Source organism: Notothenia rossii (assembly GCF_949606895.1).
Source record: "Notothenia rossii genome assembly, chromosome: 4".
NCBI classification, from domain to species: domain Eukaryota; kingdom Metazoa; phylum Chordata; class Actinopteri; order Perciformes; family Nototheniidae; genus Notothenia; species Notothenia rossii.
This window is the reverse complement of record NC_136902.1, coordinates 92230091-92249535: the sequence shown is the minus strand read 5'-3', so window position 1 is coordinate 92249535 and position 19445 is coordinate 92230091. Positions and strand designations below refer to the sequence as shown.

The 19445-nt window shown below is 41.4% G+C and overlaps 2 protein-coding genes across 2 annotated transcripts in view; both read right to left on the bottom strand.

The window, feature by feature from the left end:
• LOC307034972 (NACHT, LRR and PYD domains-containing protein 14-like) overlaps window positions 1-19445 on the bottom strand; it is a gene marked incomplete at its 3' end in the record, with an annotated part of 176748 nt that overhangs the window by 3428 nt on the left and 153875 nt on the right. Inside the window, exons 6-10 of the mRNA XM_079673896.1 lie at window positions 4961-5131; window positions 4021-4191; window positions 3031-3201; window positions 1508-1678; window positions 518-688 (exon numbers count right to left, since the gene is read on the bottom strand). Coding sequence (XP_079530022.1) covers window positions 518-688; window positions 1508-1678; window positions 3031-3201; window positions 4021-4191; window positions 4961-5131 — 855 coding nt within the window. The remainder of the gene's footprint in view (window positions 1-517; window positions 689-1507; window positions 1679-3030; window positions 3202-4020; window positions 4192-4960; window positions 5132-19445) is intronic.
• Window positions 11588-19445, bottom strand: part of LOC307037596 (NACHT, LRR and PYD domains-containing protein 12-like) — a gene marked incomplete at both ends in the record, with an annotated part of 36984 nt that continues 29126 nt past the window's right edge. Inside the window, one exon of the mRNA XM_079678651.1 lies at window positions 11588-11760. Coding sequence (XP_079534777.1) covers window positions 11588-11760 — 173 coding nt within the window. The remainder of the gene's footprint in view (window positions 11761-19445) is intronic.

The window sequence follows — 19445 nt, the reverse complement described above, 5'->3', positions numbered from 1 at the left end:
GACAAATACAAACCACAGAAACTGATTCAACTCAAGATCACAACGTTTACAAAGATCACAATTCAGGATGAATTTTAAATGTGAAGAAAAACCTCCAGAATATGTATTTTAGGAACAGTGGAGTCATCAAATCACAGCATCTTCAGAGTGAACTATTCAGTCAGTATCAGCATCATGTCGCTTCAGGAACATGTTGGAAACAGCAACCACTGAACATACTTGTTAGTGTTGGATCGTTTTAATATAACTATTTCATTATTGTATTTGATATCATTTGTTAAAATCATGATGGAGAATACAAGATGAATTTCAGCTGTTTAAAAGGTTCAGAGTGAATTCTGCAGTGAAGGTTTTTTGTTGTTATATTTAAATGTAAAGATCAACATTGCATTATGCAACTCTAGCATTAAGAGGCTCAGTGAGGATCAGAGTGATATCAGCCTGATGTCTGCAGCTCAGAGTCAACACAACTCTCACATATTCATCTCAGCACACAAGTTCAAGATGGAGAACTGACCCGAGAGTCTCCAGTCTGCAGTCTGGACTCTCCAGAAGATCTCTCAGCAGCTCCAATCCTGAATCCTGCAGAGCGTTGCCACTCAGGTCCAGATCTCTCAGATGGATGTTGGACTTCAGAGCTGAGGCCAGAGCAGAACAGCTGATCTCTGACAACCTGCAGCCCCTCAGTCTGAATAAAGAACACATGATGAGGATAAAAATCAGTTTATAATCCAATCAGATGTTCAGGTATATTAAGTGTAGCTCAACATTCCTGTTTCCTAATCAATGAGCTTTTCCCTGAATTACAGTGACTGTCTTTCTGTTATTGTGGATCATCATAATATCAGCCTTCTGTTCATTATCTGTGAAAACATTGAAATCAATGGGAAGCAAGAAAAACATGTATGCTTCAGAGATCAATGTGAAACTAATATGAGTTCAGATGAACTTCTTTATTCAGATGTGACCATTTACTAAAGACAACACACATTTACTTGAACAACTAACAGTGGATATCTAACATATATTTGAATAAACAGTCAACTTTTATGACTGCAGACTAAATGTAGTACAAGAAAAATAAGAATATGAAGAAAAGGACTGTGGCAGTGGGGTGTGGTTAGAGCGCCGGCTGCTGGAGGGATGGGGCTGGCTCCAGACAGCTGGACAAGGATCAGGTAACCAGGTGAACAGTAAAGCATGTCAGTAACCTGGTTCTTGTCTCTTGGTCTGGGTCCTGGGGGCAGAAGGACTTGCCCCAAGAAAGCCTGTCACTGGCAGCAGTGTTCTGTTTGTTTCCTAAAGTATGGATGTATTGTTTGCAAGCTGTGGCCAGTCAATAAAGCTTTCTTTTAGGCAAGCCTTCCTCTCCTTCTGTCCTTTTTAACTGGGTGAGCAGGAAAACCCTCACAACGACATACACAAATGTATGGTTGTTCAAGCATTAGGTTCAATGTTAATGAAACACATGAGATCTCCAGCAGTAACAGAGAGTCAGTGAACTGACCCGAGAGTCTCCAGTCTGCAGTCTGGACTCTCCAGAAGATCTCTCAGCAGCTCCACTCCTGAATCCTGCAGAGCGTTGTCACTCAGGTCCAGATCTCTCAGATGGATGTTGGACTTCAGAGCTGAGATCAGAGCAGAACAGCTGATCTTTGACAACCTGCAGTCACTCAGTCTGAATAAAGAACACATGATGTAACTTTAGAAAACAATGTTCCTGTTTGAAATAACTCCAGGTTTAATAATCTGCTCAGAGATGAAGAAGGTCAGAAAGTGGAAACTCCAAACAGGTTAAAAACTGTAAGATACAGAAAGAGGGAAAGAGCTCTCATTCATATTAAAGACAACGTGCTTCTACTTCAATAAAACGAGGAGACTTCACATCTGAGACTCTGCTCCATCTACACTAACTCATGATGTGCAGCCAGACAAATACAAACCACAGAAACTGATTCAACTCAAGATCACAACGTTTACAAAGATCACAATTCAGGATGAATTTTAAATGTGAAGAAAAACCTCCAGAATATGTATTTTAGGAACAGTGGAGTCATCAAATCACAGCATCTTCAGAGTGAACTATTCAGTCAGTATCAGCATCATGTAGCTTCAGGAACATGTTGGAAACAGCAACCACTGAACATACTTGTTAGTGTTGGATCGTTTTAATATAACTATTTCATTATTGTATTTGATATCATTAGTTAAAATCATGATGGAGAATACAAGATGAATTTCAGCTGTTTAAAAGGTTCAGAGTGAATTCTGCAGTGAAGGTTTTTTGTTGTTATATTTAAATGTAAAGATCAACATTATTATTATTAATGCTAGAGTTGCATAATGCCGCATGATTGCCAGTATGGCTGCGGCTAATTTTGGTTTATTTCATTTTTCAGTTATTCTGTGCTTTTGCCCCCACTTATTGTGTTTTCCCTGTGTTCCTGTTTCAGTTACTGAGAGCTGAAGGTGATGGTGTTGGTGTCCGAGGTGGTGGCTTCCCCCGGGTTTTTGGATCTTTTCTCCGTGTGATTGTGTGAGTGTGGAACACGTGTGACCGGGGTGACTTAAGTTTGTTTTTGCGGGATCCCTCCACTCATTCGTTGACCCTCTCCCCCACTGGTAAGCCTCAGCCCCCTTGTTAGTTTTCCTTTTTGGATATAGCCCTGTGTGAGTGTTTTTAAATTGTATTTTTACTATTCTACACAAATAAACTGTTCTATTTTTGATAGTTGAACCACGTCTCTTGTTCCATGAGTAACCAAACCTGTGTGTCCTAGTGACTTAAAACTTGTTATATTTCCCTGGGTGAATTCCCGGGGTGGCGTTGTCGGACTTAGTGGTTTAACCAAACTACTGTTAAATCAATATATTTCTTTTGCGGCCGCTGCCACAAACTGGCATTATGCAACTCTAGCATTAAGAGGCTCAGTGAGGATCAGAGTGATATCAGCCTGATGTCTGCAGCTCAGAGTCAACACAACTCTCACATATTCATCTCAGCACACAAGTTCAAGATGGAGAACTGACCTGAGAGTCTCCAGTCTGCAGTCTGGACTCTCCAGAAGATCTCTCAGCAGCTCCACTCCTGAATCCTGCAGAGCGTTCTCACTCAGGTCCAGATGTCTCAGATGGATGTTGGACTTCAGAGCTGAGGCCAGAGCAGAACAGCTGATCTCTGACAACCTGCAGTTCCTCAGTCTGAATAAAGAAAACATGATGAGGATAAAAATCAGTTTATAATCCAATCAGATGTTCAGGTTTATTAAGTGTAGCTCAACATTCCTGTCTCCTAATCAATGAGCTTTTCCCTGAATTACAGTGACTGTCTTTCTGTTATTGTGGATCATCATAATATCAGCCTTCTGTTCATTATCTGTGAAAACATTGAAATCAATGGGAAGCAAGAAAAACATGTATGCTTCAGAGATCAATGTGAAACTAATATTAGTTCAGATGAACTTCTTTATTCAGATGTGACCATTTACTAAAGACAACACACATTTACTTTAACAACTAGCAGTGGATATCTAACATATATTTTAAGAAACAGTCAACTTTTATGACTGAAGACTAAATGTAGTACAAGAAAAATAAGAATATGAACAAAAGGACTGTGGCAGTGGGGTGTGGTTAGAGCGCCGGCTGCTGGAGGGATGGGGCTGGCTCCAGACAGCTGGACAAGGATCAGGTAACCAGGTGAACAGTAAAGCATGTCAGTAACCTGGTTCTTGTCTCTTGGTCTGGGTCCTGGGGGCAGAAGGACTTGCCCCAAGAAAGCCTGTCACTGGTAGCAGTGTTCTGTCTGTTTCCTAAAGTATGGATGTATTGTTTGCAAGCTGTGGCCAGTCAATAAAGCTTTCTTTTAGGCAAGCCTTCCTCTCCTTCTGTCCTTTTTAACTGGGTGAGCAGGAAAACCCTCACAACGACATACACACATGTATGGTTGTTCAAGCATTAGGTTCAATGTTAATGAAACACATGAGATCTCCAGCAGTAACAGAGAGTCAGTGAACTGACCTGAGAGTCTCCAGTCTGCAGTCTGGACTCTCCAGAAGATCTCTCAGCAGCTCCACTCCTGAATCCTGCAGATCGTTGTGACTCAGGTCCAGATCTCTCAGATGGATGTTGGACTTCAGAGCTGAGATCAGAGCAGAACAGCTGATCTCTGACAACCTGCAGCGCCTCAGTCTGAATAAAGAACACATGATGTAACTTTAGAAAACAATGTTCCTGTTTGAAATAACTCCACGTTTAATAATCTGCTCAGAGCTGAAGAAGGTCAGAAAGTGGAAACTCCAAACAGGTTAAAAACTGTAAGATACAGAAAGAGGGAAAGAGCTCTCATTCATATTAAAGACAACGTGCTTCTACTTCAATAAAACGAGGAGACTTCACATCTGAAACTCTGCTCCATCTACACTAACTCATGATGTGCAGCCAGACAAATACAAACCACAGAAACTGATTCAACTCAAGATCACAACGTTTACAAAGATCACAATTCAGGATGAATTTTAAATGTGAAGAAAAACCTCCAGAATATGTATTTTAGGAACAGTGGAGTCATCAAATCACAGCATCTTCAGAGTGAACTATTCAGTCAGTATCAGCATCATGTAGCTTCAGGAACATGTTGGAAACAGCAACCACTGAACATACTTGTTAGTGTTGGATCGTTTTAATATAACTATTTCATTATTGTATTTGATATCATTAGTTAAAATCATGATGGAGAATACAAGATGAATTTCAGCTGTTTCAAAGGCTCAGAGTGAATTCTGCAGTGAAGGTTTTTTGTTGATATATTTAAATGTAAAGATCAACATTGCATTATGCAACTCTAGCATTAAGAGGCTCAGTGAGGATCAGAGTGATATCAGCCTGATGTCTGCAGCTCAGAGTCAACACAACTCTCACATATTCATCTCAGCACACAAGTTCAAGATGGAGAACTGACTTGAGAGTCTCCAGTCTGCAGTCTGGACTCTCCAGAAGATCTCTCAGCAGCTCCACTCCTGAATCCTGCAGATCGTTGTACCTCAGGTCCAGATCTCTCAGATGGATGTTGGACTTCAGAGCTGAGATCAGAGCAGCACAGCTGATCTCTGACAACCTGCAGCCCGTCAGTCTGAATAAAGAAAACATGATGTAACTTTAGAAAACAATGTTCCTGTTTGAAATAACTCAATGTTTAATAATCTCATCAGAGCTGAACAATGTTTTAACGTCAGCAATGATGTAGAAACAAATCCCTGATCATCTGGAACTCTCTGCAGCAGTTTCTCTCATCAGATGTTTAACAACTCCTTCATCTCCCTCACAGCTCATCAGTACTGACAGCATCTCCACTGACTCATGGAGCACAAAGTGAGTCTGTGGAAGCTCAAACACTCTCCCTCACACATTCACCTTCTCTGATCTTTGTTATTCTTAAAGTTTGGATTCCATTTCCATTTGGAAACACAGAAACAAATAAAAGCATTAAAATGTCTTCAGGCAAATTCTGACAATCATAAACACAAACAGATCTGTATGAACTGCAGTCAGTGAACTGACCTGAGAGTCTCCAGTCTGCAGTTTGGACTCTTTAGTCCAGAACTCAGCAGCTCCACTCCTGAGTCCTGCAGATCGTTGTGACTCAGGTCCAGATCTCTCAGATGGGAGGGGTCAGACTTCAGAGCTGAGGCCACGACTTCACATTCAGTCTCTGAGAGTCCACAGCTAGAAAGTCTATAATGACACATATATCACAACTTGTGTTAGTATAAAAACAGAGGAAACATTTATTTAACTTACTGAATTTGAAATGGAACAAGTTTTAACATATTATGTCGATTTAATTTAATAATAGAGTTTTCTTTATTCATTGTCAGCCTGTCAGACATTATTTTAAACTCTTAAGCATTGTGGTAAACACAGATCTGATTTCTTGTTTAAGAAACTGCAATGATATATTAATAACTGCTTTCACCGATAACTGTAAATACTGCTGTATGTTGTGATCACATGCTGCTCTGAGAAAACCTCTAAAGTCCTTCATGTGTTTGACATGTCGCCTCCATCACTCAAAATAATGTGAAGAAAAGAAAAAAATGTTAAAATGTCACAATATATAAATAGAATAACTGGATCATTTAATTTTGCTCTCAGAGTATTTAACATCAAACATTTTATAATGTTTATTTAAAGAAATAAACTTCTGATCCACATCAATTTATGAAGCTAATCACATCTGGACTTACTCAGCCTTCCTGCAGTTCCTCACAGCTGGAAGCAGTCTCCGTCGTCCCTCCTCTGATGTGTGGTACTTCTTCAGGTCCAACTCATCCAGAACCTCCTCTGACATCTCCAGCATGTAGGCCAGAGCAGAGCAGTGGATCTCAGAGAGTTCTTTCTCTGATCTGTTCTCTGACTTCAGGAACTCTGTGATCTCCTGATGTACTGAGTGGTCCTTCATCTCTGTCAGACAGTGGAAGATGTTGATCATCCTCTCAGGAGAGATTTGATAACTTCTCATCCTCTTCAGGTTCTTGATGGCTCTCTGGATGATTTCTGGACGGTTGTCTGTGCGACCCCGCCGGCCTCCGAACAGTCTCTGGATGATCTTTGGACGGTTGTCTGTGCGACCAAGCAGGCCTCCTAACAGTCTCTGGTTGGACTCCAGAGAGAGGCCGTGGAGAAAGCGGACAAACAGGTCCAGGTGGCCATTTTCACTTCTGAGGGATTTCTCCATGGCTCCCTTCAGGAAGACATCCAGGGATGGGTAAATCCAGCCTATCTGTAGGAAGTCCTTCAGTACCTCTGTGTTCCTGTTGGTGTAACAGTGGAACATGTAGACTGCAGCCAGAAACTCCTGAACGCTCAGATGAACAAAGCAGTAGACTGTTTTCTGGAAGATAACACTCTCTCTTTTGAAGATCTCTGTGCAAACTCCTGAGTGCACCAAGGCCTCGGTGATATCAAGGCCACAGCGCTGCAGGTCTTCTTGGTAGAACATGATGTCTCCTTTCTCCAGATGTTCAAACGCCAGCCTCCCCAGCTTCAGAAGAAGCTCCCTGTCAGCCTCCGTCAGCTGCTGTGGACTCGTCCCATGTCCCTCTTCATACTTCTGCTTCTTCCTCTTGGTCTGGACCAGCAGGAAGTGTGAGTACATGTCAGTGAGGGTCTGGGGCAGCTCTCCTCTCTGGTCTGTAGTCAACATGTGGTCCAGAACTGCAGCAGTGATCCAGCAGAAGACTGGGATCAGACACATGATGTGGAGGCTCCTGGAGCTCTTGATGTGAGAGATGATTCTGCTGGACAGGTCTTCATCACTCGATCTCCTCCTGAAGTACTCCTCCTTCTGGGCGTCAGTGAAGCCTCGTACTTCTGTTACCCTGTCCACACACTCAGGAGGGATCTGATTGGCCGCTGCAGGTCTGGAAGTTATCCAGACGAGAGCCGAGGGAAGCAGCTTCCCCCTGATGAGGTTTGTCAGCAGCACGTTGACTGAGGACTGCTGAGAGACATCAGACACAACCTCATTGTTTCTGAAGTCCAGAGAAAGTCTGCTTTCATCCAGGCCGTCAAAGATGAGCAGCACTTTGCAGACAGCCAGCTGCTCTGCTGTGAGCTTCTGTAAGGTTGGATGGAAAACATGGAGCAGCCTGAGAAGACTGTACTGCTCACCTTTGATCAGGTTCAGCTCCCTGAAGGAGAGCGGGATCACCAGACTGACATCTTGGTTTCCCAAACCCTCGGCCCAGTCCAGAGTGAACTTCTGCACTGAGAAGGTTTTTCCAACTCCAGCGACTCCGTTGGTCAGGACCGCTCTGATGAGAGTCTGTTGGTCAGGTGAGGCTTTAAAGATGTCCCGGCACTTGATTGGAGTGTCATGGAGGGTCTCTTTCTTGGAAGCTGTCTCCAGCTGCCTCACCTCATGTTGGGTATTAACCTCTTCACTCTGGCCTTGTGTGATGTAGAGCTCAGTGAAGATGCTGTTGAGGAGGGTTTCACTTTGATCAGTTCCTTCAGTCACACGTTCACATCTCCTCCTCAGACTGAGCCTATGTTCATCTAAAACCTCCTGCAGACCACTATCTGCTGGAAGAGAAGGAAACATGAGAGAATCAGGAAAATGATTTTGAGAATCTGAACAGTCAGGATTTTAAATGTCATGATTTTTATAAAACATTTTAATGTCTATACTTTACAACACAGAACATCCTGGACATGGAGACTCCAGAAGGAACCACAAATACTAGCTGCCAGATATTTATACTCTCATACGTAAATGTTATATAAGTGCTGGGCTAATGTAGTAATGTCTGAGTAAGACAGAAAGCGTTTTTTAGGGAAACACTGCTGTCCCACGTGAAATATTTGTGTACACACTTTAAAAGCAAAGCCTTGAAGAAGGGATCAGATGATACAGTGTTTCTATAGAAGAGCAGACACCCAGCACCCACACAGCGGGAAAGAGGCTGCACGTGTTCGGCCTCTTACTTTGTAAAATGCTCCATCTTTCTCCACACTGAGGACAGCAGGAGTCTCCTGATGGAGGAAGCTGCTCCCAGTATGAGGCGATGCACTGTCTGCAGAACCAGTGTCCACAGCTGGTAGAGACTGGATCCTTCAGGACGTCCTGACACAGAGCACAGCTGGACAGCTGCTCCTCCACAGGAACAGGACTCTTCCTCTTCCCTCTGTGGAGATGAACACATCCTTTACAGCACTTTACATTAGAGGAGCTGATTCTCACCAAAGGTACAACAAGGTGGTAAATTCTACTTTCATATTTAAATTAAGTCTGTATCTCTAGATGATTGTTCATCCTGGTAAGGTAGATAGAGGTTAGTTCTTCATATCATTAGGAAACCACACAGCTTTGTGTCTGGATTCATAACATCAGCTGAATTCATCTGGAACACTTTAGCACTTTGAACCCAATTTACATTGAATTTGCTTTGAATACATTTCAATAAACAAATGGAAAGGATACCAAGATAACAACATAATGATATTGATTTGAGTTAATGCTTCGTCAGGTCTGTCTGCAACACAACGAGCAAAACACTTTAAAATGTTGTTTTCTGAATGAAATCAGTTTCATTAAAGCTAGGCTAACATTGTAGCTGCTCCATCAACACTCAAAATAACTCCATCCAGTCATTAGAACAGCAGCTATTATATTGTTAGCACCACAGACAGTCTCTGGTTTATACAGGTACATGAATAACCCTGATTTAATATGAGGTGCTGTAGAGCTCAGGTTGCTGATGTTCCCTCTTCTGATTTATCTCAGCATGTCAGTGACGACAGGAGCAGAATCCCAACACTGTTTTTGTATCAGAGCGTCACAAACTTTACTCTCAAGTTGTAACTTTTCAAGTTGTGTCAATACCCGGGGGATATGAATTTCAAATCTTTACTTCATTCGTGTTGCCAGGCACAAAATTGTGTCTGCGGATTGACCCTACATTTTATCGCACCGCACAAAATAAATATGCTAATTATAAATACAACCAGCTCACCCGGTTGTTAGACTCACTATACTATACTCTACACATTGTTTCTGTACTCTACTGCCCTCATGTAATTATAATTATAAAATAACCGTTTTGATTATCAGATAATATAAAATCTGAATCCTCTCCAGGTCAGGTTACACTAGAAACAGACTCTTACTTCCTGTCTGAGGGTCCAGGTTCATCTCTGAAGTCTGGAGGTTCCTCTTTAGACCGGTCACTCTCCAGAGACAGACAGCGGGGGACTGGAGATTTGTCCTCTTCGTCTTCTTTAAAATCATTCATCTTCTCCAGTCTGAGAGATAAACCAGTATGTGAATCCAAACCATCATAATGACAAACTTGGGTTTCAATACAACAACACAGTCAGACTTCAGGCAGGCTGCTCTCCATGTTGACTGCGCTGGGCTGTTACATGTTATGTGACTCTGATGAATCAGAAACCAGGAAATGGATAAAAAAGTTCACAACATTTGAAGATGTCACTTTCGACTGCAGGAAATAAATATATTTAAATCTACAGATTATTTTCTGACATACAGTATAACCAGGGTTCGAGTTATAAACTGAGCCCTATGTTTTTTTTTTAAAACTAACGCACAGGTATGAGGTGTGATTTGTGCCAAAGACCGAACTAACTGAGCAGCCAATCGTGTCGATCGTTGCCTACCAAGCCGTGAACAATGCCGCGAGAGAAGTAACGTGACACTCTCGTCGCCACCCCTCTCGTCTGAGAAGCTAAGTGACGTCTGCGTCTGAAGTTACTTTACTTTGGTTGTTATCACCAAATAACCCAGTGAAGTTACAGCTACTTAGTTGCTGTAACTTCACTACATAAATAAACACAAGGATAATTATGTGTTATTGTTTAGTAAATGGAGAATTGCACAGGGGAAAATAACGTATCTATGCCACAATTTTAGATGCAGATTTTGTTAAACTAATACGTTTGCGCTGTGGATCAACACTATAAATTGACGGGGAAGGGGGTAGCAATAAAGATAACACCATTAAACAGTTACACAACATAACAGAAATAATATCCATAGCAGCGTCCCTAGCAACCACCTTGGTAACAATGAAAACGTTGTATAGACACAATTTCCTGAAGTAATCTTCGTAATAACTAGCAAACTAAAGATCATGTGCATCCACTGCACACATAATCTGAAGTAACAACTCATATTTCTCGCATCAAATGACATCAAAACGCATTTTAATGGCCAAACTAACCTTAAAATAGGCATTTTACACCGAGAATAAAATGAAGTTCGGCCATGTTTTTTTTTTCATACATTTCAGACGTTTGAAGATCACGTGACATAGACGCCAACTATTGGAATGAATGGTGAAAAAAAACGTAGGGATCTTACAATCTTACAATTTCAGAGGCGTTTTTGTAGAAATACTACGTCCCAAGTTGTGGACCAACGTAGTTATTACACTGGGTTGGATATTCTGCCACTTTCTGTGTTCAAATGGATGTCATATAAAACCTTAACAAGTGAAGTCTCAGTGCTGTGGTTAGGTCGAAATCCCGACTGAAACACTACCAGTTTTTTTGGGGGGCGTTTTGCTGGATTTTTTGTCAATATCTACAACGTTGCTGCCCTTAGTGATAGCCCTACAGTTTAAATCTACTACTCAAATAGAAACATATGGACATAGGATATTGTTAAAAGTGTACATATGTATTTGGGAACCTATCCATGTGAACATGTTTTATTTCGGGGTGGACCTCAAGTCCTATAGGGGGGTCTGGGGGCATGCTTCCCCGGGAAGATTTGTTTTTTTATTTTGGAGTTAAATGCATCAATCTTGTGCACTTTTTTGGCTGATATCAGCTCTGCTTGCTCTCAGGGAATATGCATCTGCACTATCTCGATGCAACCCACTTCTTTCATGCTTTTCAATTAATGGTGAACATGCTTCCATGCCTCCTTCAACAAAAGCATTGTCACTGGCAGGCCTGGCAAACATGAGAAACAGCAAGCAATATAGAGAGTGCGATGATTCACAGTAAGTTAACCATTTTCTATTTGTCCCATCCTTGCTGTGGAATACTTTCGGAATGGCTTTCATGGAAGTTTGTTGTGGGTGGTTGGCTGAGGGCGAGCAATATAATCAAAAGGCCTCTCTGTGTCAACTTCCTGTGCGTCTCTTTCACTGTCTTTCTCCTCAGTTGCAATTTCCCTTGAGCTGGACCCTGAATCTTGACTTGTCTTTTCAACCTCCTCAGCATCTGCTGGTACTGAATAAGAACCAGCATAAGGATTAAACTCTTATCAATAACTATATAGTAACTGATTGAGAGAACATGAACATAGCTTGCTTATACTGTTGTCATTACATTTCCTTTGGTTTTGTTCAGTGTTTTCATAGTCATAGCCTATTGAAACATTCCTCTGTATTTGCATGGCCTAATACCATAATTATTGTCTCCCCTTTAGACAACATAACCATCTCAAGTTATTCACTCACAGTATGAGGGGTTTGTAGCCCCACAGTTAGCTGCAGTCACGGTTATATTACAAATATTTGCCTGGAGTAACATTAAGGACATGTTTGGGGTTTTGTAGCCTTACAGTCTCCAGTCACACAGGGCCTGCCACTAACTTAGCATTGGACTGAGAAACTGTTTTGACAGTCGATGTGCACACCAGGCTACAATATAGAAAGAAATGTGACTCATAATGTTCGCTAACTTCCTTTCTTTTTCGTCATTCTATACCTATTATATTCTTGCCGTCAGTTTCAGTAGGTCCAGTCCACACTAATGTAAACAGCAGTGCACTGGTCTCGTGAGAAACGGAGAGTGGAACAAGTTACAACCAATCACATCTTCATTATTCTCCTGAAATTTAAATGTGCCCATTCGCTAGTCTGACAGGTGCGTGGTTCTCACTGCGCCTCATACGTGCAACTTTGAACACCTTCAATATATGCCGCATTAATGGATTTGGCCAGTGGCGGCTGGTGGAAATTATTTTAGGTGGGGCTATTGTAATGGTGAATAAACCACACAGGGAACATTTTGAGAAATGACCTCTTAAATTATGACTTCTGGTGATGTTAGAGATATGAGAAGACTGATCAATACCTCCATAATCTTCAGTGTGGTTAGCTAGGAATCTTCCAAAACTTCCAAATACCTTGTCCTGGACATAGTTTCTACAATAAACTGTGCAACAGTACAGTAGGCCCACACAAGCTGCAGAACACCGGTTCTTTGGGAACACTCAAATGATTTAATTCCTATTTAAAATCAGGAGACTAAATACGAACATTATATGCAGACACAGACGTGGTTCAGAAACACAGAAATATTAGAAAACAGACCATTAAGGCAAAAAATCTAGTTTGATGGATGCAGTCAAAACTCAACTATATACAATAATATGTGTGTGTGTGTGTATGTGTGTGTGTGTGTGTGTGTGTGTGTGTGTGTGTGTGTGTGTGTGTGTGTGTGTGTGTGTGTGTGTGTGTGTGTGTGTGTGTGTGTGTGTGTGTGTGTGTGTGTGTGTGTTGTGTGTGTGTGTTTATTTATCACGGGCACATAGTATCTGTCCCCGGCTGTTTGAAGAGCAAGCATGTGAAACAAAAGACAGTGTTTACCTCTTTGCATCCAGCTAGTCACACACACAGTTACAATCACACTCCCTGTAATTGACATAATTAATAGATAGTTTAGCTTCTCACCATCAGTTGCTGTGGCCCACTGATGTTAACGATCGTAACTGAAAGGCCACGTGACTCGCAAACTCTCGCAAGAGTTTTACACAAGACGGATCCTTTCTAGCCATAACCCTGCACTGGGCGCTGACATTGGCGCCCGGTGATCATCAGATTTGAAGACGCTGATTGGCTGAAATCGTGCTCCGGAGGCATAGTTTACAGATAGCAACAGTCAGCTGCTAATGGCTGCTGCTGCACTGGTTGAGGGCTCCTCTCTTAGCGCCCAGACGAGAGAGGGTAATGATACACGGGCAAGGCCAGGCAGGAAACATGTAACTTATCAGTAACTTTAGACATCGTAAACACCATTTTAAACGCGATTTTATTGTAGGTTATACATTTTACTGATACCAATTATATAATATTTACCTTGTCCATTAAAAATAAAAAAATTAAAAAAATATATGTTTTTAATTATATTTTTTATTTTTATTTTTAATGTGGGAAGAGGTTGGGCGGCGCCCCTAGCGCCCCTATGGGCCGGCCGCCACTGGATTTGGCCTGCAGTCACCGCATCTGGGCTGAATTAAACGCATTTATTTTAGTCCTGTGTGTTTATCAGAGGCCATGTCAGCAGGCCACATCATATTATGCCAGCGTTGCTTTCACAAGACATACAAGCCACAAACTGGCAATCGAAACATGCCACAACCTGAGGGACAGTGAATGAGAAACACAGACACACCCAAACCCACACACACCTTGAGGGAGGGAGGGAGGGAGAGAGAGAGCGAGAGAGCTGCTAGACACAACTCTTATAAATCACCAGACCGGACAATTGTTATTTGTTCCAAATCGGAACCGGATTTTGGTTCCCGACCCTCATCCCATCCCCAGCCACAGCCGTGGTCTTGACCAGTCTTGACATGAAATCTTGAGTCCTATAGGTCCGATACAAAGACAAGACCAATACCGGTCTCGAGTAGTACAACACCAGCAAATATTCTCAAACTACTGTTTATTAATTATTACGTCTGACATCGTCGTGACGTTGCCTGTATTCTACGTCAACCTAATACAAATTGATGGAGGCGTTGGCGCACGTTGACACGTTAGTTCTCCGTCAGCTTAGTTGTGCGGTCTTTGGCACGAACCACACACACACACACACACACACACACACACACACACACACACACACACACACACACACACACACACACACACACACACACACACACGCGCGCGCGCGCGCACACACACACACACACACACACACACACACACACACACACACACACACACACACACACACACACACACACACACACACACACACACACACACACACACACACACACACACACACACACACACACGCGCGCGCGCGCGCACACACACACACACACACACACACACACACACACACACACACACACACACACACACACACACACACACACACACACACACACACACAGCAGCAGCCATTGCACAAACTTAAATACGAAAAGGTTCAACTACCCACACACACATCATCTCGGCTCGCGCAGCACGCTCACAGGCATAGATTGCGCAATAATGTTAAAAACCAGATCCTGGTGTTAACACTCACCCTGTTTTTCTCCTCCTGCTCTGTCGAAGTGTAAAATGGATTCTGGCAGTCTGACTTCCTATTTTCCCTTCAACACCCTCACCTGTCTGTAGCTCCTCCCTTTGTTTCATAACCAGCCTCATCACGTGGACAGGTACAGATTATTTTCAATTGCTCTCACAGTAAGACAGTTCCAAAAACATGTACAAGAAAGTTAGAAAATAGACAAGCAGCTAAAAACAAGCAAGTACAAATTATAATACCACAAAGTGAAAACAAATCAATCAACATCCTGCATTCAAAACCTTACTTTTGAGGTTGTTTTGGGTACTCTAGTGTTAACTGTGTAATATATTGTTCCATATTATATATACTTGTTTGAGGAATAACATTACTGCTGCATGAATGCACAAATTGCATAGTGTAGATTATTTGAACTCCTTTATATACTCTTGGTTTGTTAAATGCATTGCTGCAGATTCTGAGACCAATATATGTGTGCAGCTTTGTCCTGTGATAACCATGTATCTTTAAAAAGTCAACTTTTCATGAGTTTTTCAGAAAAACAGCCCTGTTTCAGCTTTGTGACGGTGCATTTTCAAGCTGATCCAAGAGGCTTTTTAAAGGCATGTAGCTTAAGGAGGAGAACTGCCTGAACACATAAATACATACTGGATCCTAGTTCATCGTAAACATTTAAAATCATCTGGAGATACATGGTTATCACTGGACAGGAGGGGGAAGAACATCTGTAATCTTAAAGGTGGGGTAGGTAACTTTGGAGAAAGCAGCTCGAGTGCGCTAGAATTTGAAAATACACAGCCGGAAAAAATCTGCCACTTCCTTACAGAGCCCCTCCTCCAACACACACGAACGCGCACATGACCAATGATATGGAATGCCATTTAAGCCAAAATTAAATAAATACATAAATAATTAAATAAATACATATATATATATATATATAAATATGCCTATGAAATAGATTCTGAAATAAATGAGGCAATAAATATGTATACTTGAAAAAGGAGAAACAGAAAGTGAGGTATGTTGTCGGAGTTGTTTAGATTAAGTATGTTTTAACACATGTAAATGCTGTGTAAACTCTGTGTGTTTATTATGAATATGTAATTAGATTGGAAAGGTGAAAGCACTCGACTGCTGCTGTAACGAGAGGAAAAAGGGAGCTGCAAAGTTAGCAAAACACGTTGATTTTTTGTCATTTTTTAGCAAAATCAGCGATTAAATGTCAATTTTTTGCTTATTTGCATCATCAGAGCCATTCCTGGAACAAACAACTAATTATCATGCTACCAGACTTTACACAGGATAAATATTTATTAAAAGTTCATATTTAGCTGTATTTTCCACATTTGAGAAATGCTGTTTCTCACAATCCTGATGAATAAAAGTTAAAATATTTAAAGATATCTACAGAATCAAACATTTACACATGTATACAAAGTCCCACATTAAGAGGCATCAATACAAAAGGAAAATATAACGGCACAAGAGTCAATATATACAAAAATAACAGTCACTTATAAACAGAGGACGATGAATATGTTCATAGTCTTTGTTCAGGAGATAATCAGAGCTTTGAACTCACATTTAGGAGGAAAGGTTTGAAAAAGGAGAAGCTCCAACTAAAGATAAACATTAGGTTTCAAAGTCTGTGGGAACATTTATATTTCAGAGGCTTAGTTTTGGCCGAAATACAACTTGTATTACTTCCAGCGCTGTAGACTGCGTGTTAGCATAGCATTGATAGTGGAGAAAATACATTTTAAAGAACGATGATACCAGTTTTTCTACATCGTTGTTGCACTGTTCACATTTCAAAAGTAGTTTGGATTCATCAAGAAGTATTAAATATTGGATAAAGATTATAATGAAACCCTTTAAAATCATAATGAAAATACACCTTTTTTCCATTCATACATTTTTAATATATTGGTTTTAGAAACGTCCGATAATTAGCACTACAGCTAAGAGAGAAGATATAAACCTTAATTTGTATTCATTTGAATGTATAGAGGGGGAACTGAGGAGGTGATATTGGCTAAAAAGTCACTCTTAATTTAGAAATATTCAGATAATTATTCAAACAGGACTGATTTTAATCTGTGCTCTGTAAATTATTCTTTTAAAGGTTTTACATTTTTTTAATGTACACAATCCTAGGTGTTTCAGTAATACGCTGCTGGAGGAAGATAAGAGAATATCTAGCCGTTTTTTATTTTATTATCACATTTATGAATTCAACTTCAGTTGTTCCTGGAGGACCTTGAAGTATATATATATTTAGCTTATTATTCCAAGTTTGCTCACCCACCAGCACCTTGTTAAAATGTTAAAGTGATGCCAGAAAACAACATTTCTGTTCCTCAAAAACTGTTGCCGTACATTGCCAAAATGGGTGCGCTCTGTGAGTCTCACACTCCGCTTCTCTCTGGGGGCTCTCTCCCTCTATTCACACCACTTTTCCCCAGCTTTCAAAGACTTATTCCTGGGTAGAAAAGCCATGTGCATCACCCTGGATCGCTGCATATGTGCCTGTGAGTCTGAGACCCTGCTAACAGCAGTGACTCTGCTGTTTTCATCTTCTTGTACATTTCATGACTTAAAATGGGACGAAATGGACAGTTTCCTGTCCATACTGACATGAATATGTCCATAACACCGGATGTTTATGCAGTCAAACATACATTTGAATTAAAACAGTTTAATGCACTTTTAACACTCATGTACCCACGATTCAAGCTGCTTTCCTGGGTTACAAAGTGCTGTGAAGCAGCCTGTTCTCTGGCTACAGTCTGGGTGCAAGAGCCATGTGCTGCAAGGATCTCTCTGGGTGCACTCTGTGAGTCTCACACCCTGCTTCTCCGGGGTGCTGAAGAGTCATTTTCAGGCTCCTCTCCACAGTTGTCCCCCTAAAAATGATTTTTAATCATTATCTTTGCATTTAAATGATTTATTTTATCATTAATATGGTTCCCCAACACAATGCACATAGTCTTGAGCTCACTGGGGTCTGGGGTCCTGCATCTGCATTAATCAGGCGTTTTAACACTTTTTTCCATGAACATGATTTTTATTCACTATCATTGGGCTATATAAATCCAATTCCGGGTTACTCGGAGCACAATTGTAACCTTTACTATTTAAATGTATTTGTATTATATATTTTTGGGCAATAAAAGTGACATTTCTGGGTGACTTTGTCAGTTTATGGAACTTAGCCCACAAATCCTGGAGGTTCCAGGCCAAATTTGGGAGCTCATAGGCGGCCTGCCATGAGCCCCCACCCGTGGAAAGAAGAAAAAAGTGAAAGAAACGGTCAATTATATCTTAAAATAATCAAAAATGAAGTTTAAAAATATTCTCGAAATAATTACTAAGTGCCAACTGAGAAGGGGCTCAAAAAAGCTCCTTCGGGCCGAAGCCCCGGACACTTTTCCACTTCTCCGTTGCAACTTACAACGGAGAGGGGAAACCAAGCTTCCCCTTCTCCGTAAAAAAAATGTATTCATCCATTTCAGACTACTGTCTGCACGAAATCGGAAACCCGGTTTTTGAGAGGACTTAGGTAAAAAAAAACAGGTGTCTGATTGCATGGAGGAATGTATCCGCTCCATGTGCACTCTGGCTCTGATACATTTGTTGCCTGGAGACCCCCCAGCCTGGTTCTTACCAAACTTTAAGTTTGCAAACTGGCCTCTGGAAGAATGTAAGGGGAGTTTGAGGGGACTCTACCTGCATTATGAGGCACTGTTTTTGGGATACATTTTCTCACTTTCACCCCTTTTCTATGGATCCCCAAAAAGTGAAGTCAGACTTTTTCTGACTGTGGAGGAATGCAAGGGGAGTTGACAGGGTGCACTATTTTTGGATACTTTTTTACATTTTCAGCCCTTTTCCATGGATGAATTGAAACTTATTTTTTTTTACATTTTGGTCAATTTGACCCAGTTCTGGTAACCACATTGCCTGGAGGATAGGACCGAGATATGACAGACTCTCTGGCCGCCTCACAAGTCACTATTGTCGGATACTTTCTTTGTTTTACCCCGGTTCTAGCACTCTTTCCTCCTTTGACCATAAAACGTGTTTCCTGCTGGGGTACTGCCTGGTTCCGGGGCACCCCAAACCCTCTCATGGTTGGGGCACCATGAATTGATGCATCAGACCCAATGTTGCCATCACCAGCCCCGCGTTGGTGCGGAGGTGGGACAATTTAACCCGGTCGTATACCATGCATTGAAGCATTGGACCCATTGTTGCAATCACCGGTTACGCTAACGCATATAAACGGAGAAACAAATCCTGGAGGTTCCAGGCAGAATTTGGGTACTCATAGGCGCCATGCACACCCACCCGTGGAAAGAAGAAGAAGAAAAAAGTAAAGAAAACGGTCAGTTATATCTTAAAATAATCAAAAATGAAGTTTTAAAAAATTGTCGAAAAAACGACTGAGTGCCAACGGAGAAGGGGCTCGAAAAAGCTAAACCTGTTGGCGCTTCGGTCCAAAGCCCTGGACACTTTTCCCCTTCTCCGTCGCAACTTACAACGGAGAGGGGAAAATCAGGTTCCCCTACTCCGTTGAAAAAGTTCATTCATCCATTTCAGACTACTGTCTGCACGAAATCGGAAACCTGTTTTTCGAG